This window comes from Myxocyprinus asiaticus, chromosome 47 (assembly GCF_019703515.2).
Source record: "Myxocyprinus asiaticus isolate MX2 ecotype Aquarium Trade chromosome 47, UBuf_Myxa_2, whole genome shotgun sequence".
Classification (NCBI taxonomy): Eukaryota; Metazoa; Chordata; class Actinopteri; order Cypriniformes; family Catostomidae; genus Myxocyprinus; species Myxocyprinus asiaticus.
Window position 1 is genome coordinate 25,124,324 of NC_059390.1, and position 27,730 is coordinate 25,152,053.

At 38.6% G+C, this 27,730-nt stretch overlaps 2 protein-coding genes across 2 annotated transcripts in view; both read right to left on the reverse strand.

Annotated features, from left to right (window-relative positions):
* Positions 1-11,175, reverse strand: part of tmcc3 (transmembrane and coiled-coil domain family 3) — a 63,656-nt gene extending 52,481 nt beyond the window's left edge. The window contains exon 1 of the mRNA XM_051691287.1: positions 11,014-11,175. Within this exon, the coding sequence (XP_051547247.1) occupies positions 11,014-11,043 (30 nt within the window). The 5' untranslated portion in view covers positions 11,044-11,175. The remainder of the gene's footprint in view (positions 1-11,013) is intronic.
* Positions 11,176-12,533: 1,358 nt separating this feature from the next.
* Positions 12,534-24,775, reverse strand: LOC127436850 (NADH dehydrogenase [ubiquinone] 1 alpha subcomplex subunit 12-like). The gene is made up of 4 exons (XM_051691297.1): positions 24,664-24,775; positions 15,324-15,406; positions 14,093-14,180; positions 12,534-12,819 (listed from the first exon to the last, which is right to left on the reverse strand). The coding sequence occupies exons 1-4, from the start codon at positions 24,750-24,752 to the stop codon at positions 12,639-12,641; spliced, it is 441 nt and encodes a 146-aa protein (XP_051547257.1). The 5' UTR covers positions 24,753-24,775; the 3' UTR covers positions 12,534-12,638.
* Positions 24,776-27,730: the final 2,955 nt, after the last annotated feature.

Here is a 27,730-nt window from a genome sequence, read left to right on the forward strand (position 1 = left end):
CCTCACCCGCACAAACAAGGACTTTTCAAACTTTGCTGCCTTGTGCTTCACAGAAACCTGGCTGAGTGAAGCCATTCCGGACAGCGCATTACATCTGCCGGGCTTTCAGCGGTTCAGAGCAGATCGCATCGCGGAGTTAACAGGGAAAACGAGAGGCAGTGGAACATGCTTTTACATCAATGAAAGTTGGTGTACAGATGTAACAACGTTAAAGAGGATGTGCTGTCCTAATTTGGAAGTGCTCTTTATTAACTGTAAGCCTTTCTACTCGCCGCGGGAGTTTTCCTCGTTTATTCTGGTGAGTGTGTATATTGCGCCAAACGCGTGTTTGAATGCCGTGCTGCAACAGCTGGCTGATCAAATCACAGACACAGAACAACAATACCCGGACTCAGTTATTATTATTCTTGGGGATTTTAACAAAGCAAACCTCACACATGAACTGTCCAAATACAAACAGCACATTACATGCCCAACCAGAGACAGAAATATACTGGATCACTGCCACACAACAATAAAGGATGCATATCACTCTGTCCCTAGAGCAGCTTTGGGACTATCTGATCACTGTCTGGTTCATCTTCTTCCAACCTACAGACAGAAATTAAAATCTGCTAAATCTGTATTAAGGACTGTAAAGAAATGGACCAACAAAGCAGAGCTGGAACTACAAGCCTGCTTTGACTGCACTGATTGGAGTGTTTTTGAGGCTGTAGACACCAATCTGGATGAGCTCACAGATACTGTTACATCATATATCAGTTTTTGTGAGGATATGTGCATTCCTACTAGGACTTATTTAACATTTAACAACGACAAACCATGGTTTACAGCCGAACTCAGGCAGCTTCGTCAGGCCAAAGATGATGTTTACAGAGTTGGGGATAAAGTCTTGTACAATCAGGCCAGGAACACATTGAATAAGGGAATCAGAGTGGCTAAAAGAACATACTCTGAGAAGCTGAAAAACAAGTTTTCAGCTAATGACCCTGCATCAGTGTGGAGTGGCATGAAACAACTTATGAATTACAGGACTCCTGCCCCCAACCCTGTGGTAGACCAACAACTGGCTGACGACCTGAATGTGTTCTACTGTAGATTTGAAAGGCCCAATCTCACACCCCACACCCACTCTGACCTTCACTTCACACAAACACCAACACCTCCTGCAACCCCCCTCCTCCCCCCTCCTGCAACTCAACCTGCACTTAAGATCTGTGAAGATGAAGTGAGCCGCGTCTTTCGACAGCAAAGTATAAGGAAAGCACAGGGCCCAGATGGCGTTTCACCTGCATATCTTAGATCCTGTGCTAACCAGCTGGCCCCCATCTTCACACAGATCTTCAATAGATCACTGGAGCAGTGTGAAGTCCCATGCTGCTTCAAACATTCAAACTCTACACCAATGACTGCATTGCCAAGGACCCCTCTGTCAAGCTCCTGAAGTTTGCAGATGACACTACTGTCATCGGCCTCATCCGAGATAACGATGAGTCTGCATACAGAAGGGAGGTTAAACAGCTGGCTGTCTGGTGCAGTCAAAACAACCTTGAGCTGAACACGCTCAAAACGATGGAGATGATTGTGGACTTTAGGAGGAACACCCCAACACTGACCCCCCTCACCATTCTAAACAGCACTGTGGCAGCAGAGTCTTTCAGGTTCCTGGACACTACCATCACACAGGACCTGAAGTGGGAGACCCACATTGACTCCATTGTGAAAAGGCCCAGCAGAGGTTGTACTTCCTTTGCCAGCTGAGGAAATTCAACCTGCCACAGGTGCTGCTGATACAGTTCTACTCAGCAGTCATTGAGTCAGTCCTCTGCACTACAGTAACTGTCTGGTTTGGTTCAGCTACAAAATCAGAGATCAGAAGACTACAAAGGACAGTTCGGACTGCTGAGAGGATTATTGATTGCCCCCTGCCCCCCCTTCAAGAACTATACACTTCCAGAGTGAGGAAAAAGGCTGGAAAAATCACTCTGGATGCCACTCACCCTGCCCACTACCTTTTTGAACTGTTGCCTTCTGGCCGACGCTTCAGAGCTCTGAGCACCAGAACTGTCAGGCACAGGAAAGGTTTTTCCCCTCAGGCTATCCATCTCATGAACAGTTAAATTGTCCCATTGAGCAATAACTATGTGCAATACACAGTTTAGTCTTCATATATTTATCCAACACATCAAACCTCTTCTGCCATTTCATTGCTCTGGAAAAGAAAAAAAAAAAAAAAAAAAACATTTGCACTGTACATAACATATTTGTATTTACACTGTACATAAGAGATTGTATTAGATTTGCACTACCCATGTGTATGTGTGTATGTATGTATGTGCGTGTCTGTACGTATGCGTATAATTAGTTTTTATTTTGTTTTATTTTTGTTATTATCTGTCTTGCTGCTGTTTTTGTATTGTTGTACACTGGAAGCTCCTGCCACCAAGACAAATTCCTTGTATGTGTAAGCATACTTGGCAATAAAGCTCTTTCTGATTCTGAAAGATGTGTTTCTTGAAGAAACACTATATCAGATTTCTTACATTTAAGAAAATAAATAACCTTCCTTCTTTTAATGGGGTGCCCCAGTACATTCACATTCCACATGGAGAGAGATAATCCACTCATATTAATATATGACATTTAACATATTAGAAAAAGTAGATTGTGTGTCAAAAACAATATTATAAAGAACACATTCCAACATTAGTGTAACAATCAAACCCCAAAATTCCCCCCCAAACCAAACAAACAGAAAAAAGAAAAACGTGTGCATTAACTCCGTGCACGACAGTGCCAATCGGTGTCCATCCGTCTAAACTCAAACAGCCCATGTACGCCTACGAGAGTCCCTGTGACAACTCTGCCATTGGATTGCTCAAGTCCGGTGCTTCTATACACATTTTGAGAGACAGAATTACACAGCAAAAAATAGTCTATAAAACAAACTCCAGCCAATAAGCAGAATAAACACAAAAAATGTGTAGATTCATCCACATAACTGTCCTGAAGGTGTGTTCCTCCACTGAACAAGCTCCAGCCGCTAGCGGAACCAGCAAAACAAAATAAAAAGTTCAATTCTTCGGGCAGTCAAACGAATATTCTGGCCCATGTACCGGCCCATTCGGCCAATACATGAGTGCAACAAAAGACCCAATCACTCCAATGTCCTGCAAGAGATATTCCACAAAACAAACTCCAGGCCACAGGAGGCATAAGCACCAAAAACGTGCAGATTCATCCACAAGCTGTCCCGAAGAAATTATATTACACAAAACAAACTCCAGCCGCTAGGCGGAACCAGCACAAAAAGAAACAAAGATGGCGTCCAGTTTCCTCGGCAGTCGAGTGTATGTTCAGTGAGTCAGGTCCACTAGGCAACAACATGAAAATCAGCAAATGGCTTACTCACTCCAATGTCTTTAAGAAGGACAATGCTTGCTGTGGGCATGTAAATTATCTACAGCCATCCTTAGTATCTATTCTCAGTTTGGCAGGAAACATCAGTGCAAAAGTGTCCTTCCGTTGATGTAAGAGATTCTTGCATTCCTTGAATCGATCACGTTTCTCTCGTCGAATTTGCAAAGTCTGGGAACAAGAAAATGCTGTGGTTCTTCCAAGAAAGCTTTCCTTTACTCCCCGCCTCGTGTAACACGAGATCTTTATCAGATGATCTCAGAAATTTGGCCAGAATTGATCGGGGCCTGTCTCCCTCAGCGGATCTCCTAACCGGGACCCTGTTAAGGGGTCAATTTCCAGCTTATGGCCTGTTATGTTGAGCAGACTCAGAAAGAGCCTGTCTTGGAATTTTACCATATCTCGGCCTTCCTCATGCTCAGGAATTCCAACAATTCCGACGTTGTTTCGTCAATTACGATTCTCCAAATCCTCCAGTTTTTCCCAAACACGTTGCAAGTCTATCTTGTTCGCTAGCGGATTAGCAGCTAATTCCCTCTCCGATGACTCCAGATAATCAATCCATTTTTCGACGTCCCCCATTCTTGTAACCAACACAGTGAATTTCGTCTCCATGGAAGTGATCGATTGACATATTACAGCCAAATCCTCCTAGTCTGTGACAACCTTCGCCAGCATTGCAGACATACTCCAAACTGAGTCCCTGGTCTGCGGCCCTGTCAGGGGTATTAGCTTGAGCACGTAAGTGTCTTTTAATGTCTCCAGAGTCCAAGGACGTCTTCATAAAACAGTTAAGAATCAGGGTGTATCGAATCTCACCGGTTTATGACATAAAAAGTATTAAAAACTAGCAAAGTGCGCAGAACTCACCGTTCACACGTCCAAACCTCGCATGGCGTCACGCGACTCCTCTATTTCTTGACATTTTAAACATTCTAAACATAGATGCACTTTCTGGAGTAGCCATGAAGCCCAACTTAAGTAAAAGGAAGGTTTTACAGCAAAATTGTGAAGCTTGTAATTTTTGTTAAAGCACTTTTTTAAATTATTTTATTTTATTTATTATTTATAAAAATTTATTAATAAAATATGAATTAATAGTTATTATAAAAATACCTAAAATACTTACATTATTATTATTATATTTTTGTAAATAAATAAGTTATGTATATAAAAATATAACATTTTCTGTGTTATTTGAGTATTAAAATTGTCTTAATCCAGACGAAAACCAGATGAAATTCTGGTTGTGCGTTGCCGATGTGATTCCTGTGAATGGAGTTTGCTCTATCAGTACTTTGTGAATAGCTATGTTATGTCCTTTTTTTGGTATCCTTGCACATGTCATGTAAAAGTTACAGAGTTTGCCAACTTGACATGGTCATGACATGATTTGAAAGACTGACTGTTAGTAAACAAGTTTATCACACTAGTCTTGTGGCTATACTTTCGATGTGTATTTCAAAATGTATTATGTTGCAATGCCTTTTGTTTGTTTTTATCACAAACTAAGGTACAAGTCTAAACAATTTTCTATGGTAATCGACTGTGGTATTCTATTGATCTTAACCCGGAATATTACTTTAAGTCTATTATGTACAAACAGCACAAATTTAAACAGATTGTAAACAGAGACTTTCACACTGTGTTCCATGCTCTTCCTGTGTGTGGCCTGTTTACAACTCACAATGTGACTTTCTGCCACACACATACAGTATACAATATATATAACACTGGAGAATACAAGACAGTTTATAGCTACAGTATTACTTCAGAATGGTAATATGAACTCATTAATATATCTTATATCTTCATTATTCGAAAAGTATTGAGTATGTGGTGTTCATCCTTTCAACAGGGAGTGGCCAGATTGGAAAAGCTGTTTGTTTTGTACCATTTCCTGTTGATGAAAGCCCAACCTCATCCTACAGGATCTGACTTCCTCTCTCTATGCTCTTCAGACCAGAATAAGAAAGTGAAAGAGAGATAGAGAGATGTGCACATAACTAACTATCTGGGTCAGTGCTAAATTTACCACATTAGTGCCTCAAAATAAGGGCATCCTGAACTCAGATAATATGATCTAACATTACCCTATGATTTAAAATACATATCATCTCATATCATATCAGTACTGTGATATTAAATCATACCTGCCCATCAAAACATTGATGGAAAGATAAGTCCTAAACAAGACCAGTCCCACCACACTTGAAATTAAAATGTGAGTGGTGCTTACCCATGCAGATCACACCACCACAATGCTAGAGTGTTTTGGGTGGTCGCTAGGGTGTTTCATGTGATTGCTAGGGCATTGTTTAGGCAGTTATGATATTCTGTTATTATATGTTTGTGATATTCTGGTCCCTAAAAGACTCAGTTCCCTCCTTCAACACAAGCATTTCACCCCGTTTTATCAGCACAGAAGATTGTAACTGAGAGGTCTGGTGATTAAATAATCATATAAATCCAGCTATACACTGCACTAACAGCCGTTTATTCTGGGAAAATTAAACAATTTTGCAATGAACATGTGTTTGTGTGAGCTAGAATACTACATAACAATACCACACATCATATTTTAGCAGAGTCTTACTCTTTTATACAGAGCATCTGCGCCAAATATTTGTTTGGCGTGAAAGGGACTTTACAGTCAGTTACAAACAACTCTGACTTGCTGTGTTAACCATAAGCTGCTGGTGTCATACACACATTGCACATCAGTTGTCAGCACTGTTTGTTTCCATTCCCTGTTCCAACAACTTTGGCTAACATTATTTAAAGTTTAGGAACAAATGTTGTTAAAATAAGTGTTAATGGAACATCTCTATGACGTTATAAGCATAATAAGAAACATTCTTTTTTACATTATTATTATGAAGTCAAATTAAGTTTTCACATTTTCAAGAATGTTATGTTAACCTGTAAATTACGTTCTACTGACACGAGTAGTAATGTGAGAACTTGACATTTTGTTGTTTTCATAACCACAATGTAATGTTTTGAAAACGTGTTAAGAACATCAGTTTGTTAGCTGGGGTGGTATTTACTCCAAAGAATACCATGGTTCTATCATGGAACATGTTAAAAATGTGCCATGGTGAATGCCCAGTTAACAGGGAATTGCCATAGAACCTGTGGGATGGGGGCGTGGTGGTGTGTCTGTCTGCGGGAGAGAGAGAGAGCGGTGAGTGTCGGCACCTGGGTTTCAGGGCTCGTTCCGGAGCCTGATCACCCATAAGGGGGTGGAGCCCACCTCGTGGGTGGCCCCGGAGCCCACCTTGACCATCCTACCAGTTACTCTAGTAAAAATGAGGCCTGCCAACAATCCTGAAGCCTACCTCGACCTTTTTGAGAAGACGGCCGAAGTGTGGAAATGGCTGCCTGACCAGTGGGCGGCCCGGTTGCTGCCACTGCTCTCCAGGGAAGCACAACTAGCGGCCCAACATCTCCTTGCCGCGAATCTCCTCGTGTACAATGACCTGAAAAGAGCAATCGTGCAATGGGTCAGTCATAGTCCGGAGCAGAGTCACCAACATTTCCATTCCCTGAGATTGGGAAGGCACGGCCACCCCTTCGTGCAGCAGCTCTGGGACACCTGCCGAAAATGGTTGCTGGCTGAGGGGACCCATGGCGCTCCGGACATCGTAGGCCTAGTGATACTGGATCAGTTCGTCACCCAGCTACCTCGTGGCATGGCTAAATTTGGGATATTCACATGTATCCTGTGGTGACCGTTGAGATACAATTCAGGGGGAAAAAGCATAGAGCGGAGGCGGTAGTTAGCTCCCGCATCACCTATCCGCTAATTTTAGGAACGAATTTGCCTGAGTTTCAGAATTTATTAAGGGGAATTGTGTGGATGGGTTCCGCAAACAAATATCATGATGTGTGATGTGTTGGCTGGAGAGGTGGTGGCAGGGCCATCTACATCTGTGTCGCATCAGAATGACGCAAGGGAGGGGAGATAACCGGAAGTAACTCTCAAACCTAATCTGTTCACCCCAGTCCCTTGTGGAGACCACCTCTCACCATCGCAGCTCACAGAAGTTGCCAAGTTGCAAACAGAATTTGCGGACATGTTCTCGCCTCTCCCCAGTCATACAAACCTCATAGAGCACCATATCGAGACCACCCCGGGGTTGATGGTTCGTAGCCATCCCCACCGCCTTCCTGAGCACAAAAAAAAGGTAGTCCAGGAAGAATTGGAAGCGATACACGAGATGGGGGTAATTGAAGAGTCGCACAGCGATTGGGCCAGCCCAGTGGTTCTGGTGCCGAAGAGTGACGGGACTGTCTGGTTCTGTATGGACTATTGGAAAGTCAATGTGGTTTCCAAATTTAATCCGTACCCAATGCCCCGGATTCACGAATTGCTCGATCGGCTGGGCGCGGCTCAATTTTATTAAGCTGCCAGGTCAACATATTTGAGCAAACTCATAGAAAATAACCACAACAATCCTAGGTGTTTATTCAGTACTGTGGCTAAATTGGTTAGGAATAATGCCTCAACTGAACCAGATATTCCGTCGCAGCACAAGAGTAATGACTTCATGAATTTCTTTACTGATAAAATTGAAATAATCAGAAATAAAATTGGAATTATGCAATCATCTGTCACAGTACCTCAGAAAACAGTGTCTCATAATGTTCCTCACGTGCAACTTCAATCCTTCGCTGTCATAGGTCATGAAGAGTTAACAAAACTTATCGAAACATCAAAAGCCACAACATGTATGTTAGATCCAATACCAACTAAGCTCTTAAAAGAGGTATTCCCTGTAATCTCAGAACCTCTTCTTAATATTATTAACTCCTCACTGTCCTTAGGACATGTCCCAAGAAACTTTAAAATGGAAGTTATCAAACCGCTTATTAAGAAGCCACAACTTGATTCTGGAGAACTGGATATTATAGACCGATTTCAAATCTCTCGTTTATGTAGAAAATACTAGAAAAGATTGTGTCCTCCCAACTATGTTCATTTCTACAGAGAAATAGTATATATGAACAATTTCAGTCAGGATTTAGGCCACACCACAGTTCAGAGACTGCACTTATTAGAGTTACAAATGACTTAGTGCTGCATTCGACACGATAGATCACGACATTCTCTTGAATAAACTAGAGAATTATGTTTGCATTTGTGGACTTGCATTAGCATGGTTTAGGTCCTATTTAGCAGACCGCTACCACTTTGTCTATGTAAATGAGGAATTGTCAAACCAAACAAAAGTAAAGTATGGAGTGCCACAGGGATCAGTTTTAGGGCCTCTGCTTTTCTCCTTGTATATGCTTCCCCTGGAAGATATTATCAGGAATCGTGGAATACGTTTCCACTGTGAAGCCGATGATACCCAACTTTGTATTTCTTCAAAACCTGATGAAATTTCACAATTCTCCAAATTAGCAGTGTATCAATTAAATAAAAGTTTGGATGGCCAGAAATTTCCTTCTACTCAATTCCGACAAAACAGAGGTACTAATTATTGGACCAAAAACCTCTAAAAACAAGCTGCTAAAAAATAATTTGACTCTCGATGAATGTACTGTTACATCGTCTTTAACAGCGAGGAACTTAGGTGTTATATTTGATACCAATCTGTCATTTGAAAATCAAATTACCAATGTTTGTAGAACAGAATTCTTACACCTAAGAAATATTGCTAAATTATGAAACATGCTCTCTGTTGCTGATGCCGAAAAACGAATTAATGCATTCATGACTAGATTATTGTAATGCATTACTGGGAGGATGTCCAGCAAGTTCAATAAATAAACTTCAGTTGGTTCAAAATGCAGCTGCCAGAGTGCTGACTAGAACCAAGAAATATGATCATATTAGCCCCATTTTATCGTCGTTACGTTGGCTACCTGTTAAATTTCTTATTAATTTTAAAATTATGTTAACTATGTACAAAGATTTGAATGGTCTAGCTCCGCAGTACTTAAGTGAACTTCTACCATACTATATTTCATCACGTTAATTATGGTCGCAAAATTCTGTCCTGTTAATAGTTCCTAGAATATCAAAATCCACAAAAGGAGGTAGATCCTTTTCCTATTTGGCTCCTAAACAATGGAATAGTCTCCCTAACCCTGTTCGAGATGCAGACATACTCACTCAGTTTAAGTCTAGACTAAAGACTCATCTATTTAGCCAGGCATACACCTAATTTATCCTTCAACTCACAATTGGGCTGCTTTAGTTAGGTCTACCGGAACCAGAAACATTGATCAAGATCTATAACTCTGCAATAAATTGAATGGCATCTATGCTAATATTATTCTATTTGTTTCCCTGTCTCAACCTTGGGACTCCTATCCTGAGGTCACCAGAACAGGCTGGATCCAGCTCCATTCCTGGTTGGTATCGGACTCCACTGCTATGTGTCTGTGAGTGATGACGACTAAATGCAGCCAGTGCCAGCCAAACATCACTTCAGTCTATTACGACGGACTTCAGAGGATGAACTGATGCCAATTCCAACCATAAGACATGGGATACATCATATATCCTTGCCTGAACCTTGGATTTAGGATAGACCTCACCAAAATTACCAGCCAGTTGAACTGCGATGCACCTCACTGATCTCTGCCTGCATCACCTAGGTCTGATGATGGACTACACTCTTATAATGGAATACATAGACTATCAATTAATTGCCAACAAAACCCTTCATCAGCCAACTAACAAAGGACAATGCATCTATGTGAACTTCTGCAGTTAATCCAGGATGGACTTCAAAGACATTAGTCATTAATCTTACAGTTCTTACAAAATCTGTGTTTAAACACTGACCCTTCACACTTACTTAGTTTAATAATTTTAAACCATGACTTGCACTATACATAATTAAGTAATATTGGCATTATATTCATGTTGTTTAGCCAGAGGGGAACTGGCCCCCACAGTGAGCCTGGTTTCTCCCAAGGTTATTTTTCTCCATTAACCAACATCTTATGGAGTTTTGTGTTCCTTGACACAGTCGCCTTTGGCTTGCTCACTGGGGTTATAAATACAATTATTATTTAATTACTTATTTTTAAACACAGTTCACAATCGTATCTTATCAAACTACACAATTATGACTCTAAGACATTATAGATATTAGTTTCATTTTCTGTTAATGCATCATTTTCTGTAAAGCTGTTTGAAAAGATGTGTACTGTGAAAAGTGCTATACAAATAAAAATGACTTATTTGTTAAGTCTTGCCTTAAGAACAGGCGGTGCAACCAAATTAAGCACTGACTTAGTTACAAACTAACTAGTAGTTACTAAGCCGTTAGTGTGAACTTTATGTCGCAGCTTACGTAAGACCTTACGCACAGCTGGTGCAACCCTACACTACCATGTCTCCAAAGAGACAAGAAATCCTGGAATTTGAGCTCAGCCCATTAAAGGCCTTGTTTTTCTTTCACACAAGTTTCTGGTTTCATCATGAACAATTTCATTACAAAAATCCCTTCCCCATAAACTCAGAAATCCTTAGCAGGCAAAATCCCCCAAACTATGCAAACAGCGGCCTCTGCTGGCCAACTGCAGGCTCACATTATAAACACTCACCCACCCTCGAAAAGGAAACTGTTTTACCTGAGTGTGGCTACCAAAGATTAGATCCATCAAATGTTGAAGACCATCACAGACTTTTGGAGAGGGGTGCGTTCGTGTCACATTTTATGGTCATCTGATACATTGCCATCTCACATATTCGCACTGCTCACAGACCTGTGAAATACTTCAGCTTCACACGAACTGATCTCTTTAACATTGGGTCACACAGGAAATAAAGCAACATCGGTATGAGGCCATGCTAAGCTGCTCGTTTTAAACAACTAAACACAATTATACTTAAAGGAATATTCCGGGTTTAATACAAGTTAAGCTCAATCGACAGCATTTGTGGCATATTGTTGATTATCACAGAAAATAACTTTTACTCGTCCCTCATTTTCATTATAAAATGCTAAAATCGAGGTAACAGTGAGGCAATTACAATAGAAGTGAATGGGGCCAATTTTCGGAGTGTTTAAAGCAGAAATTTGAAGCTTATAATTTTACAAAAGCACATTAATTATTCTGTTAAAAGTTTAATATTATTTCAGCTGTAGTGACATTTACATTTTACATCGTCATGGCAACTAAATTGTAAAATTGGTTATGACTTTACACAGAAAAGGTTAGTAAGTGATTTTATTACACTAAAATCATGTTAACGTGCATATTGTTTACGTCTTGTGAATATACTTTTGAAACAGTGAGTATTTTAATGTTTACAGACTGGCCCCATTGACTTCCATTGTAAATGCCTCACTGGAACACAGATCTTGCTTTTAATAAAAGGAGGGTTTTTGTGGTAATCATCAAATGCTGTTGCTTGAGCTTAACTTGTATTAAACATGGAATTTTCCTTTGATCATTCATACAAATAACATGAATGATTTATTGATTAGTCAACATGAAATAGTCTTATTGTGCACTATTCATCAGTGCATGTTATACCAAAAACTAAAAAAAAAAAAAAAATCGTAATTTCTCATCAAAATGTAATGACTTTGTCCACCTCTGAAACAACTTTTCAGCTTACGTCATGAAGCCGTTGTATTTATGTAATGTCCACTTTGAGATCCAAATAATTTACGACTGATAAAATCAAGTGCAGCCCACGTATTTTCTTGTTAGATATCCTGTGACATATTGTCGAGGGAAACATTACGGAAGTGGGCTGCAAACAGTATTTCATATTGACTTTAAAGCTGAAGTGAGTAATTTTTTGCCACTAGCGTTACCAAATGGAATTGCAAAAATAAACATTGTTTTTAAACAGTAATCCTGAATACTCCCGCAGTGGTCAAACAAACAGATAGTACCGCCACAAACTTACGTCACTGGTCGAGTCAGTGTTTCCAGTGTTTACTCTTTTCTGGGAAATCAACCTATGAATGATTTACCTATATAGTTGTCTCTGCATATCAAGCTGGGATAGAAAAAAAAGTATTAAAACTGGAATAATTATCAAAATTAACTTAAAAAAAAAAAAAGTTCTTTGTAATCTCAAATGCTTTGGTTAATGTAAAAAAAAAAATTAAATAATGCACATAATCACACAGAGACAAAGATCAATTTTATTTTATTTATGATTATAAATTTGAACTACAATTTACAGAATGTCCCAGACAGAACAAAGGAGGCAAAGGGACAGGATTAGGGATGGGGGGTTATTTCTCGCCGGCTTTTGGGGGCACCCACTCATGGATCTTCTTGCGGGTTGTGGAGTATGGCACATAGCAGTTAGATGTGCCGCTGAGGTTAAACTGATGAACCTTGGCCAGGAACTTCTTGGGTTCGGGAGGGTGAGTAGTGGGAGGGTCATCGGTCATGCAGTGCAGCCAACGGTGCCTGAAAGAACCATAGCAGTGAGGATTTCAAAATAAAACCATTATAAGACTTAATTCTGAAACAATTCATATACAAATTCCACACATAGGGCCAGCAGTGTCCCAAGATATGTAATAGTGTTACAATATATATTTGTGCTTTCATAAATTATATTTGTATGATTATTTCATATCAGTGATATCTATTTCCTTGTTTCTTACAAGACAAATGAGTATTTATTCATACAAATGACTACTATATTATGCAGATGTTCTGCGTAACAATGCTGAATAATCAGCACCTCATGCAGAATGCGTGTACACATACATTTTGTACACGTTACTCAAGGTGGCGCTGTTATTTCAGTGATTGATGTTATTTACATTTGACTGCTATTTGACAGTGAAAAATTAAACATCAAAATATAAAACATATATATTCCATTCTATTATTTTCTAATTGACTTGAAAATGCTTTAAAAATATTACATTTTCTGGACATTTTGTATACCCATTTGTGATTGCTGTGTCACTAAATATCCGAGCTATACTGCCTTATAACGTTTGGTGAAACACCCATGCATTTAAAGGGCTAGTTCACCCAAAAATGAAAATTCTCTCATCATTTACTCAACCTCATGCCATCCAAGACGTGTATGTCTTTCTTTCAGATGTGAAAGTGAAACTAAACAGGAACCACATGTGACTTTCAGATGTGAAAGTGGAAATTTAGAGTAAAAAAAAGGACTTAAATATTGACAGATATTGATTTAACTAATGGAGTCTTATGGATTACTTTCATGTTTCCTTTAAGTGATTTTCAGAGCTATAAAGGTCTGATCACCATTCACTTGCATTGTATGGACCTGAGATATTTTTCGAAGAATCTTTGTTTTTGTTCTGCAGAAGAAAGTCATACACATCTGGGTTGGCATGAGGGTGAATAAATGATGAGAGAATTTTCATTTTTGGATGAACTATCCCTTTAAAATAAAATAAACAAACAACATAAATCTGAATCCGCATGCACAGAAATTAAACACCCCTCACTCACAAAGTTCTGCTCATCTGTTGCCTGTTGCATGTTATTTAAAAAAATATTTTGGCTAATTTAATCATGCAATTAACTATTAATAAGAGCGAGGTTCTCTAGGGTTGTTTTAACAAATTATACCATGTATAAAGCTATTCCGCTATTTCCCCCAAAATTCACACAAATATGTGAAAAAATGTCTGGGTCTGATCAGAAGTATATTCTGAAGTAGAAGTAGAAGAAAAAAGAATCAGTATATTACCATTCAGCAGGGACCATGCTGCCATCAACCTCCCACAAAGTCTTCTTGCCGTTCATCTCTGTGGTGTAAATCACCCATCGGTGACGACCTGTAAGTAATGAATTGAACAGTACACATTCAGAAGGTGAACATGAATCAGAGTGATCAAAAAGAACGCATAATAATCTTATCCCTTGTGCATCAATAAAAAAAAAAAAAATTACTCAGAGGTCCTGAGAGGACAAAAATGTCCATGTCAAAAAACTGCCACCATAATATTATATATTAATATTATTTTCCACTTTCAATTAGTTAATTTTTCAGTCCTGATCATAACTACCAAATATTCATTCATTTTCAGGATTTGAACCCTTTAAATGCCAGTTTGTTTATATAATGCCACTGTTGTTTTTTTAATGGAAAACATAAAAAAATAATTATTTTCCATATACAAAATCCTAAAGGGATCTTTTTTTTTTTTATCATCACAGTCTGGGATATGTCAATGAAAAGCAACAACATTGATTTTGATGCATTGTTATTTTTTGTGCAGTGTCAAAAAAAAACAAACAAAAAAAAAAACACACTCGGTACCTTAGAGGACAAAAATGTCCGCATCAAAAAACTGCCATAAAAATATTATATATTAATATTATTTTCCACTTTCGCTGACTTAGATTTTTTTTTAACCAACATCAGTTCAGATCATAACTACCAAATATTCATTCATTTTCAGGATTTTAACCATTTAAATGCCAGTTTGTTTATATAATGCAACTGTTGTTTTTTAAACAAACACACACTTCTCAATACACGCATACAAAACACACTCTGATATCCATACCAACACACCCACACAATTTTAGCTGCATCATTTATTCAATTGGCCTGCAGTGCTCTATAATACAGCAAACAGAAAATAGGAAAAAAGCACGTATGTGCTCCATAGACTAAACATGAGAAAAATGGCGCCATCTGGTGGAAAATATTTTAAAAAAATATTAAATGAAAGCATAATATCATAGAATTCCTGATTTTATGCTTTAATGACACTGGGATCAAATATTGCAGTTTTAATGGGTTTCAATGGGGACATTTTTGTCCTGAAGGTCCTGAGTGTAACTATTTTGTGTACACAGTGTATTATAGATGTTAAAATGATTAAAAAAAAGAAAAAGAAAGACAAAAATGTCCCAAAGGTCACACAAGGGTTAAACACTTTTACACTTTACAAAGGTTGCTAAAGTCTTACCGAAGAAGTATCTATTGTCCTCGTAGTATTTGTTGCCATATTTGTCGATACCCACCAAGGCTCCAGTCTTGATATCATTTACCCTGAAAAAGGAAAAAGTTCATCAAATATATCATACATAAACTTAGATTCTTTATTAAAAACAAAACATCGCAACAATTGTATACATGCAAACAAAACCAGTATGAATTCTTAAATTGTAAACCCTTTTTAATCCTCTACAAAAAGTACTGTGATGGTACCATGGAACAGGGATTGTATCAGGTGGCACCACGAGTTGAGACGGAGGATTTCTTCACATAGGATGAACAGCTGTGCCTCATTTTTTCACCAAGACCTGGCTGTATGCTAACATCCCTGATGCGGCTATCGAGTAGGGCTGCAACAACTAATCGATAAAATCCATAATTATCGATAATGGAAATCATCGAAAATGAATTTCATTATCGATTAGTTGGATATGTGCCACAAGCACAGAGAAGCTCCAGTAGTGACGTTACTTTATAGCCCATTGAAAATGTGTTGCATGATGAAACTCATTTGAAAAACAACGGAGACAAGCTGAAAAAACAGTGCACAAAAACACTTTATAAACACCTCAAAGAAGATCATAATAAGCATACTGTTTAATGTGGAGCAGTTGCTGCATGACAAACATGTTACTGGATGAACATCCACATAGTTTTGAAAAGAATAGTTCAGAAACATGTAATCAGTGACGATACTTTTTTAAAGGGGTCATGAACTGCCTTTTTTTATTTTGTACTGTTCTCTGAGGTCCACTTATAATGTTATCAAGATTTTTACATAAAAAAACATCATAATTTAGAAGTAATAGTCTATTTTCTGTCCTGTTTTAACCCCCCTCATCGTAACACACCGTTTGAATAGGCGTGGTGGATTGTAGACTCGGAAGTAAACGCCCACTGGTATGATTGGCTAACAGTTTTGCATATTTAAAAAACCTTTGCTTCTACGATTAGGTCCCAAAGTTCCAAAGGACAGCTGTGTGCCCACCGATGTAAACTTCAGCATGTATGTTTGACAGCCTACATCCTTCATAGATGGACGCTGCTGTGTACATATCAAACGATCTGTAATAACAGACAAAGCAATAGTGACCACGTAATAAAAACATTTACTCACACTTGTGTGGTGCGACATTACTGTCGGATCCAAGTTTCAGTCTTTCTGAAAATCCTGCGTCGAGTTGTGCCTTGTTTGTAAATGAATCCGCGGTAAAATGAAGTGAACAAAGGACCAAGTTCTTACTGACGCGGTCTGGAACTTCATTAAAAATAAAGTTCATCCACTCTTTTCTAATGTTGGGATCAGAAGGAAGGCAATGCAAAGACTGTGTTTTTCCACAACTTGGCAATGCACGGCGTCTTGTTGTCTTCAGAGCCATCTTTATCGTTTGCTTTCTGCGTAGAACTGCGTTTACCTCTCTCGTATTTACCTACTACATGCGTGAATCGGTGGGCGGGGCTAAACAGGCAGTGATGTAGAAGCAGGTGTTGATCATCTTCTGCGGAGGCGGTGTTTAGCCACACTATTACGTAATAAAGTGGCACATTCCACATCCTGTCGTTTTGGCAGATTGGCTTCAATATAAGCTGTTTTTAGACTAACGAGAAAGTTTTGAGTTCTGAAACTTGCAGGATGTTTTCATAGTACAATGACCTCTTATATGTCAAAAGATCATGGGAATTTAGATTTCTCAGTTCATGACCCCTTTAAAACGTACAATATTAATTTCAAATACTTCAAATGTATGTAATCAGTGACAGTGTACAAGCATATGTATCTAACATAATTATGAATTTTTCAGCTGGGCAGAATTAATAATATTTCTATTCTGGTGTCACCATTGCCTTCTGCTCGGCTGACTTTTTTCATCATATGAACAATGAGCAGTACTTTTTGTTAAGTTTTAGAAGTAAAAGGAAAGGAACTGTTTTGCATATGTCCTGAAAGTAATAATAATAACAATACATTCAAACTTAACTTTTCATGATTCAGGCTTTGTTGAAAGTTATGTAAGTGTATAGAATCGTGAATTCAGTACTGTAAATTGAACCAAATCCGTATGCCCTTTATCGTTTCTGTTTTTGTTTTTTTAAATCATCTTTTAATAAAGGAAATTAAATTTTGATTTTTATCTGATTAATCAATTATCAAAATAATCATTAGTTGAAGCCATGTATGTAAGCAACGCTTGGTGCACCTCCACAGATATTATTGAAACTTTTACTCCCTGGATTTAGAAATTATAACGCTGATGTGCAGAACTTTCCATCAGCCAAGGTAATTTACAGTAGTGTTTCTCACTGCAGTTTACATACCTTTGCAAGCTAATGCTAAGTTAGCATTGGCTAAACAGCAAAATGTTACAAACGGACTGCAAATCTCTCCTCCAGACAGCGTGTTTATCATAGCAGGGGACTTTAATCACGCCAATCTTAAGACTGTGCTCCCCAAATTCTATCAGTTTGATTTCCCAACCAGAGGAAATATCATGCTGGACCATATCTACTGCAATGTAGCGAATGCCTACAAAACATCGCCTTCCCCCCACCTCGGCCGGTCTGATCGCATTACTTTGTTCCTGACCCCGGCATACAAACCTCTTGTTTGACAGTGCAGACTGTCAAGAGTCTGGCCAGAGGGAGCCACGACTAAACTACAGGACTGCTTCGACAACACAAACTGAGATCTGTTCAAACAGGCTACTCAGGACAACCACACGGACCTAACCACCTATGCCTCCTCTGTTTTAGCCTACATTAACTTCTGTACGGACAATGTTACCACTGTTAAGAGTATTTGCACATTCCCCAACCAGAAGCCTTGGATGAACAGAGATGTTCAAAACCTGTTGAAGGTATGTGACAATGCTCTCTGTGAGGGAGATCCAGAGGCTTATAAAAGAGCTAGGTCCAATCTGAGGAAAGGCAATAGTGAGGTGAAGCGCTGCTACAAAATGCGAATAGAAGAGCACTTTAAAAGCTCAGACTCCCATGTGTGGCAGGGCATTAAGTCCATCACAGTTTATAAAGGTAACAACACCTGTTCAATCTACAGAGCAAACTCTTCTCTCCCTGATGATCTGAATCTCTTCTTCACACGGTTCAACATGGACAGCAACCAACCCAACACCAAGCTTACACTGGAAGAGGCTCCATCATGTGCACTGGTGCTGAACTCCCACGAGGTGAGGTGAGATGGGCCCTAAGCCACATCAACCCCAACAAAGTCGCTGGACCTGATGGGGTTCCTGGACGGGTCCCGAGACACTGCGCGGGACAGCTGACAGCAGTGTTCACTAGCCTGTTTAACATCTCTTTGGAACAGGCCACTGTTTCCATCTGCTACAATTATCCCTGTTCCAAAACAGATAGCGGTCAGGTCCCTGAATGATTATCGCCCAGTGGCCTTGACTCCCATTGTTATGAAGTGCTTCGAGCGACTTGTCTTAACACACATAAAAAGTAACATCCCCCCTTCGCTGGATCAATATCAGTCTCCTTACAGGGTAAACTGGTCAACTGAGGACACTGACTCACTAGCTCTTCAAACTGCACTGTCACACTTGGAACAGCGGGACAGTTATGTCCGGATGCTGTTCATTGATTATAGTTCTGCTTTAACACCATACCCCAACAAGCTGGCCATCAAACTAAACAACACACCTATGCAATTGGATTCTGTACTTTCTTTCCAGCAGACCATAAACAGTGTGCATGGTTAAGCACTCCTCCTCCCCCATAACACTGAACACTGGAGCACCACAGCGCTATGTGCTGAGCCCTCTTCTATACTCCCTCTTCATGTACAACTGCAAACCCATCCATGATTCCAACATCATAATCAAGTTTGCAGATGACACCACCGTGATAGGGCTGATCTCTAAAAACTAGGGCTGAAACGATTAGTCGATGTTATCAACAACGTCGACAATAAAAAAAATTGTCGACAAACATTTTCATTGTCGAATAGTTGTTTGATCTCATTTAACATAACATGAGATCACAGTAAACTCTAATGATGATGCATGAGAGCAGCACTGCAGTTCAAGCCTGACTGAAGAGAGGAAGAATTACACAGCTCACAGTCCAGATGCACTCTAAACTTTCCAAACAGCTTCAGGTGATGTAGATCGAAAAGTATGAGGGAATTATACAAAAATACAAAATAAGTAAATACAGAAGCACTCTCGTTGTGGAATAAGTGGAGCTGGAGCAAAACTTGCATGTCGAGCCTCTTTAAAGGAAACACCCCGGTGTTACATCTTAAATGCAGTTATATTTAATGCGTTATAGCTTTATTAAAGTTCAAATAATACGGAAGCAGATCATGTAAATAACTACAAACTCCTAAACTGGCATTTCTCTGTGCGGTCAGCGCCTCTTCTAGGAGTTGCACGAATGTCCCGATCTAAGGGGGAAGAGATTGAAACTGCATCCGGCTGATGCACACTATGTCGCGGGGACGCTCGTCCCTCAAACACACGCTCTTGCTGCAGCTAGATTATAACTTGATGGCTCGCGATTTATTGAATCATAATATATGTCACTGTGCATTTCATATCTTGAAGAAAATTGGCAATACGCAGCTTTATTAATAAGAGAGAGTTAAAGATGGATTGAAGTGAACATTGAAGTCTTTGCCCCATTATAAACAATCAAAAGCTGTGTCTCGTTTGGAAGGATGCGTCCTCCAGAGGTTGCATTTGTTGGCCGCTTATGTCATCAAGGCTGTCTTGTTTCATAAAAGCGAGTAGGACACTTCGAATGCGACCTTCTTTCATGGGAATTCGGAGGATGCATGAGGTGTATCCTTCGTGGGCACTCACAACCAACAATTCTTTGCTTCAACGGAAATGTCTAAAAAAAAATTACGCCAATTTGCCAGTAAATATGATGTTCAAACGCAAGGAATGTTAATTCCCAAGTTGAAGTACCTCAGTAGATGGGTGCAGAGTATATAATATGTATAATTATATGAATATATAATTAAAGTACTAGACTAAAAGTACATCTGTAAAATCTGTTTTCTTTTCTCTTTACATCATTATAACTCTCCTAAAATGTACCTCATACATTCCCTTCCAGAGGGATTTTGTTCCTTTCTCACTCAAAGCGCTCACACTTGTTAAAGTGTGGCGTGCTGTCATAGCAACTGTGATATGTTACGTTTCCGTTTGTCCTATGAAGGCCGTCTCATTTAAACGAGACTTGTTTAGAGGAGGACACTCGGTATACTGCAGCCTTCAAAGGACGTGTCCTACCTAGCATGCAGCCTTTCAAATGAGACACAGCCAGCATACGTTTTTTATTAGGTTATTTTTGGCTTGTTTTCCAATATAAATATCTAAAACTCTTTTAAAACAATGTACATTTTCTTTAGCAGCTATACTGCAGAAGAAAAAATTGTTATCTGAGAATGTTGAATATAATATTAAAAATACAAATATTTTAAAATATCTAAAAATCCTTTAAAAAAGATGCATTCACCTGAGAGGCAGCATATAAGATATTTAGACTTGCTTTTAGAGAAAAGATCTTGAATATAAGGATATTTTGTCTTTACTGCACTCGCAGAAGCATAACCAAGTGAAAAAAAAACGTATATTTAAGATACATTCTCTTAAAGCAAGTCTACTGTAAATATCTTATGTTGCTTCTCAAGTAAATGTATCTTGTTTTAAGGATTTTTAGACAATTTTAAATGGAAAACAAGACAAACACTTGATAACAGTAGGATTTTTTGCAGTAAATTTCTTTACTGAATTAAATTTAATAAGTATTTTTTCCCTTTAATTCAGTGAATGTCATTTAGAGGTATTTTTAAAAGATGATTTTGTCTTCTTAATTGTTAGTAAGTGTGTTTAATACAACCTTTTAAGTCGGGGCACAAGCTGAATAATCGGTTAAGAGCTAATGATTAATCATTGCAATAATTGCCGAATAGTCAAATAATTGTTCTAATAATCGTTAGATTAATCGATTATCAAAATAATCGTTAGTTGCAGCCCTAATAACAACAACAAGTCAGCCTACAGAGAAAAGGTTAATAACCTGGAAAGCTGGAGCCGGGATAACAACCTTGCTCTCAACTCAAAGAAAACAAAATAACTTTTCTTGGACTTCAAGAGACTGAGGCACAATGGTCACCATCCCATCAGCATTAATGGTGAGAGGGTGGAGGCAGTTCAGAGCTTCAGATTCCTTGGAGTCCATATCAGCCAAGAATTGTCATGGTCCATCAACACGACAGTGATGGCCAAGAAAGGTCTTCAGAGGCTTCACTTCCTGAGGAGCCTGAAGAAAGCACAACTCCCATAACAGCTACTGTCAACCTCTACAGGTGCGCCCTAGAGACCGTCACTACACACTGCATTACAACATGGTACCCTGGGTGCACCTCTGAGAACAGGAAGGCCCTCCAGCGCATCATCAAAATGGCCCAGAAGATCACTGGCTCACAGCGTCCAACACTGGAAGAAATCTTTAGAACCCGCTGCAGCCGCTGCAGCCACGAACATCTGTAGAGACCCGACCCATCCCGGCCACAGCATTTTCACCCCTTTGCCATCTGGCAAGCGTTACAGAGCCCTGCATGCCCGCACGACCAGGCTGAAAAACAGCTTTTACCTCAGACCTGTCACACTGCTGAACACAGAGCGCTCAGTTTCCACCTTATAACAGCGCCACGACTGTACTGGACCTCAGCTGCACTATACACATTAGGCCGGGCGTACACAGTGCGAGTTCTGACAATCGAGAGGTCGCCCCTGCACATGTTACAAGTCAGTTTATCTGAAATTCCATAGTGCAATTGTTCACGACACGACTTTACGACCTGGCGAATTCCGGAGCAATCGCATTCATTTTCGCACAATTTATCATAAGACAAAGCCAGAAGAGGACATTGCTTTAATTCCTCGTAGCTTGTGTTTTAGAAATAAAAAAGAAGACTGGAATGGCCAGGGGCTGCATTAGATGAAAACTCATCTGCTGATTAAAAAAAAAAAAAAAATGGATAATTATTACAAATGCTGTCCAACATTTGACAGATTCAGATTTCGAAGAGAAGCTGTGTGATTTCATGACTGCAAACATCAATCGTTATGAATCATCAATGTGTTGCTGCCAGTTACTGCATGACAAAAAAGTGCACAAAATGTACAAGATTAAAAAGAAAGTGCGGAAAATTCGCAAACCGTTTCTGTCGGTTATACCTGGATTTAATCGAAGCGCAAACATGACGTTTAGTGCAGAATTCTGAGCTATTTTAGTGGAGTAGGCTACCTGTATTATTCAGCTTTATATGTAGGCTACATCCTTCTCATCTGTGTCATTGCTTGCATGTTGATAGAAGACATTTTGAAAAAGATCCGTGAGGTCTTGTCCACGTGAATGCGCTTTAAAGCTGCACACAGCAAAGTTTAAAAATCTTGTTTTAGCAAAGCGGTTGAATGACAGGTAGAACTTTCAACATAGAAGTCCTCCTAAATGTAGCCCTAGAACAGAAACGAATGCAAGTATGACGAATAAAAATGGACCATGACGTACATTTTACAACTCTGTCCATCAGAGTGATAAGACTGTTTTCTAGCGCAACCCGCATGGCAAATGATTTGTTTGAAGAGCAGAGAACAGCATGGCCTTTCTGTAGAATAATTCCCAGTAATGTGGTCAGGAGTAATAAGGGAGAAACAGTTTTAACATGACCATTTTCTCCAAATGCGTAAAAGCTTCATGAACACTCAGTTTTCATTGATCGTGTGAGTTGTAACACCTTCTACTAATTGGTCAACTTCAAGTAGATCGCCAAATCGGCTCATTCAGCCACACAGACCTCATGAATTCAAGCTGACAGTGCCCAAATTTTTTAGACATTTTTAAAAAATGATTGAGAGGTCATGAGCTGCTTGGCTCATAATTCCTCTCACACGATGCGAGCCGCAACCACACGACCACCAACGATTTCCATGCTATCTCTCCCGACTGGATTAAAAAATAAATAAAAACGGTCGGGAGCTTGCACGACAGCCGAATATCGCACCGTGTACACCCGCTTTTACACACTTACATATGCTGGCCTATGTGCAATATATTTCTATTGGCACTAAATAATTATATCTCAGCTGTTCCTCTTATTTATTTGTCAATTTGAGTGACTCAGTCACTCGATTGAGTCAACTCATTCTCTCAACTGAATTGAATTGAGGGAATCTCCAACACTTGTGCAATTAAGTTCACTTAACTTGGTGTTCTTATAGAATGAACTTAACTATTTAAGTAACTAGATGCAAGTAGACTTCTCAGATTTGTTATTTAAATATTGTTGTTTCTACTTAATAATTTGAGTTGAATTGACTTAAATGTAGATGAACCAATAACACGGCTCAAATAAAAGTGATTTTAATCAATTCTAGGTCAATCGTTACATAGAATTAACTCTCCACAGGAATGCACGTGTGTCTGTACTTCAGTTGCACATGCACAAGGAGAACTGAACTAGTGTGTGAACGAGGAACAACTTGACCAAAGGGGACACAGATCACCCTAATGTTGACATCACACGAAACACATTATTTGCAACAAAACAACAAATAATGCTACAAAAGAGCTAAAACCTCTATGAATTCTTAATAACAACTCTTTAAATGCCCCTATTTGTTCCCATTGACCAAGGAAGCATAATTAAATTAAGCGCAAGGGACTATGGGTATTCCCCATAGCCTCAATTTTGTACTCAATCGTTTGAGTTATTAACACTTAAAATCTGAAGCCTATAGATTTGTAAAATAAATAATTTCATGCAACATAGACAGAGTTATCAGCCCAAAACTTGACATTTCAAGTAATGCTTAATTAAGACAATGTCTAAAAAAACATGGTAATACTATGGTACATGTCCTAAAAACACAGTAATACCATAGTACATACCCAAAAAACATGGCAATACCATGCTACATTTAAAACATAAAATAAAATAAAATAAAAACAGTAATACCATGCTACATGTCCCCCCCCCCCTCCCAAAAAAAAAATAAAATAAAAAAAAAAAAATGGTAAAACCCTGGCAAATATACCAACATACCAAATAAGTGTTCTTTATTGAAACTTTTTATTTTCTTTTTTTTTCTTTTTTTGTAGTTCGCAGTGTTCATGTGCAATGAAACACTTTTTAAACAGTTTGTTTGGTGTTTCACATTCAGCTGTACAGAGAGGTCATTGCTGTGGTTCAGTGTCATACAGCGTTTGCACACTTCATTTCACTACACTGTTATCCTCTAAAGCTTTAAATGACATTTACTCGAGTGACTCACCTGAACAGCTGCAGTAGAAAGCCTTTGACTCCGCCGTGACCGGTGATCTGGCCCGCGGCCCGTCGCACTACATTCATGTACTCCGCCATCACTGACGGTCTGTCCCGCACTATTACTGTTCCCACTGCACACGACCATAGTGTTCAGTTCCGCTATCGGGCAGAACTTGATAAAAGTTTATGTTTCATCGCCCGTCGATGAAATGACCCGATCAGTCAAATCGAATGTGTATTGTATTTGCATCAAATGTCTCAAAAACAGAAACATATTTTCTCAGATGGGTTTTCTCATAACATGGAAATGATATTGCTGCATCTCTGCCTTGCATCCCCTCACAAACTAATAATCTTTCGTGAGTTCCTTCACAATATAATATATATTGCGGCATATTTGCCTTTGTATCACTTTTTAATAAACAACTTTACGGATCTTACGTGGGGTTTCCGCACCAAATATACATATATGATATATTTGATGCAGAAAACCAACGTAAGATCCGTAAAGTTGTTTATTAAAAGGGTCATTCATGGGAATCAGTAATACTTCAGACCCCCATACTTGTTGTGGTGGTTCACTAAAACGAAATGCTGGAGGCTTTTTGCAAGATGTTGATATGTCCATTATAATGAATTAAAATAATGTTTGCATTAAAATAATCTTTATCTTAAAAGATTGTTTTCTTTCTATTTTATACCAAGCATTTTGTCATGTCCCTGAGGCACTTAATTAAATTTGTACCTAGAAAATAATTAATAAAATGTGCACCCTGTTTATAATTTTTTGACAATGAATGTAAACATTTATTTAGTGTTCCTTTGTTGAGAAATATATTTAACCAAAAAAAAAAAAAAAAAAAAAAAAACAGGCTATAAAGTTCAGTCTGAACTCAACCCCATCACACCAACTGTTTTTAGCCCATAAACATTTTGGTTCCACCCATATGTGAAATTATTAACCAGAAGTGACATCATTCAGCTTTCTTTATAACAGCGTGGAGCAGAATCAGCCAGGTAAGAAGTGTCATAATTTGTATTTGTAAAAATGCCACCTTGCTGGCCTAATGGCGGAATCCAGCGAAGCGGTGAAGGTATCTGCTCGTTTGTCTTTTTCGTGCACGTGTGGCTATAGTGTGGTGGAAATTCACTTGCAAAATGAATCAGGCCACTCCAGTGGTAAAGCTTAAGCAAAGAAAATCTTTATTATTACTCACGAGCCCAGATAGCCCTCCTACTACCAAAGTATACCTCAGAGAGCTACAAAGGTTAGTTTCAAAATACAGAATATTTATCCAACACAATCATGCATATTCATTTTTTAAAAGACAAAGAATCAACTAAATTATTGGCTAAATATAAAAGTATTTACCATAGAACCTCATAACTTTCTTCACCTTACAAGGACAGGTTCTTGTCCTGAAATGCTCTATTCTTCATCCACACTAGTCTTCCTCAGCACATTCCATAATAATAAGATGTTTTTCACTCTTTGGCTGTGTCCTCTGATAAGACACAGTTCTCTGCCTCCCTTTTCCTCTCTGACCTTGTCAGAAATGGCCATACAAAGAAACTTCAGTCCACTAAAAGAGAAACTATTTATCAAAGCATTTGAACATGTTTGGTTCATTTACAGAAAACAATTTGTAGTTAATAAGAAATAATAGAAACGAAACGAAGCATAATGAGAATTAATAAAAAATAATTTTCCACATTAGCGTCATAAATGATGGATTTAGTTAAGACCGAACCTGACTCCATTAATAATTTAATCTGACTCCAGTTATATTAGACCTCAAATTTTATCTGAATAATAGTTTTGTTTAGTCCCCCTAGATCTGCATACACTTAATTAAAATAACACTACTCTCAGCCCGAAGGAGTGACTTAAAATATCTGGATAGGCCGATCAGCACCGTATCCAGATAGTACTTTTAATTAGTCTCCATAGTTTTCTATGTACCCTTGGCCGGTATAATGTTAACTGTAATCAGAGGTAATGACTACCATTATTTAGGTGAGTCGATCAACATTTTGTTCTAAATAATGATTATATTTAGTCCCTACAGTCTAGGTACACTTAGTTAATGCCGAATAGTTAGCCAGAAAGCTAAGATTTTAGAAGACATGCCTGATGCTCTATCAACGCTGAGCCGTTAGTTTGTACTAACATTGATCACAGATTTGTGTCAATAAGGACTTAGAATAATCTTCTAGAGACAAGAATTTCAGAATAATTCAGAATAGAATCAAGTTTAACAATTTATTAGCAGTAGGAGTAGGAGATGTAGAAAGACGACGATGAGGCAATTCTTGCTCAGTCGAGTTTGAGATGGTATCTTTGCGAGGAAGTTTCTATGCTGATTTTCTCAGAGATCATACATTTGCTCTTTGCGTCCCTGGGGAGTTTTGTCCTTTGAATGCAAACACCTTGGCACCCCGCCTTACATATTCATTATTTAAAGTGTGTTATAGTCAGATGGGTATGGTCAACCTCAACAACTCAACCCCGTCACATGAAATTAAGATATTAAATCAGTACTTTTCAAAATGATATTTTAATCCATAAATATATACAATATAGAATTGATTAATTTCATGCATGCTATGTGGTCTTCTGTCCCAATGACCTCTTTGAACAGCTGAATGTGGCCATTTAAAAAAAAAATAAATAAATAAATAAAACACACAACTCTGTCACATTTCTTAACTGTAAACCTGAGACGAGGAAAAAACTGTCATAACTATTATATTGTTATGAGGGAAACATGAGCAGTAGGTATACTGTATATGTATATTTTATAACCAGTATTGCGTAGAATCATTTTCAAATCACTTCCATTATGTCTTAGATGGGGTTGAGTACAAAAGGTGTCTAAATCAGAAAAAAATTTAAAATAAAAAAGGGCTTTGATGCCTGAAGGTAGGGAAATATTGAAGGTTTAATATGTGCCTAATGTTGTGGAGTATTCAGACAATGAATCATATGTAGTTGAATTCAAGTTGAAATATTACAGAATCCCAGGAATGACCCAAACAGTGATACAAAGGCAAATATGCCGCATAATTTATGA

Coding starts and splice junctions, on each gene's coding strand:
- LOC127436850 (XM_051691297.1), bottom strand. CDS start 24,752: ATGGCGGAGTACATGAATGTAGTGCGACGGGCCGCGGGCCAGATCACC. Junction 15,407..24,663: donor TTTCTACTGCAGCTGTTCAG/GTGAGTCACTCG, acceptor TTCCTTTTTCAG/GGTAAATGATATCAAGACTG. Junction 14,181..15,323: donor GGACAATAGATACTTCTTCG/GTAAGACTTTAG, acceptor CATTACTTACAG/GTCGTCACCGATGGGTGATT.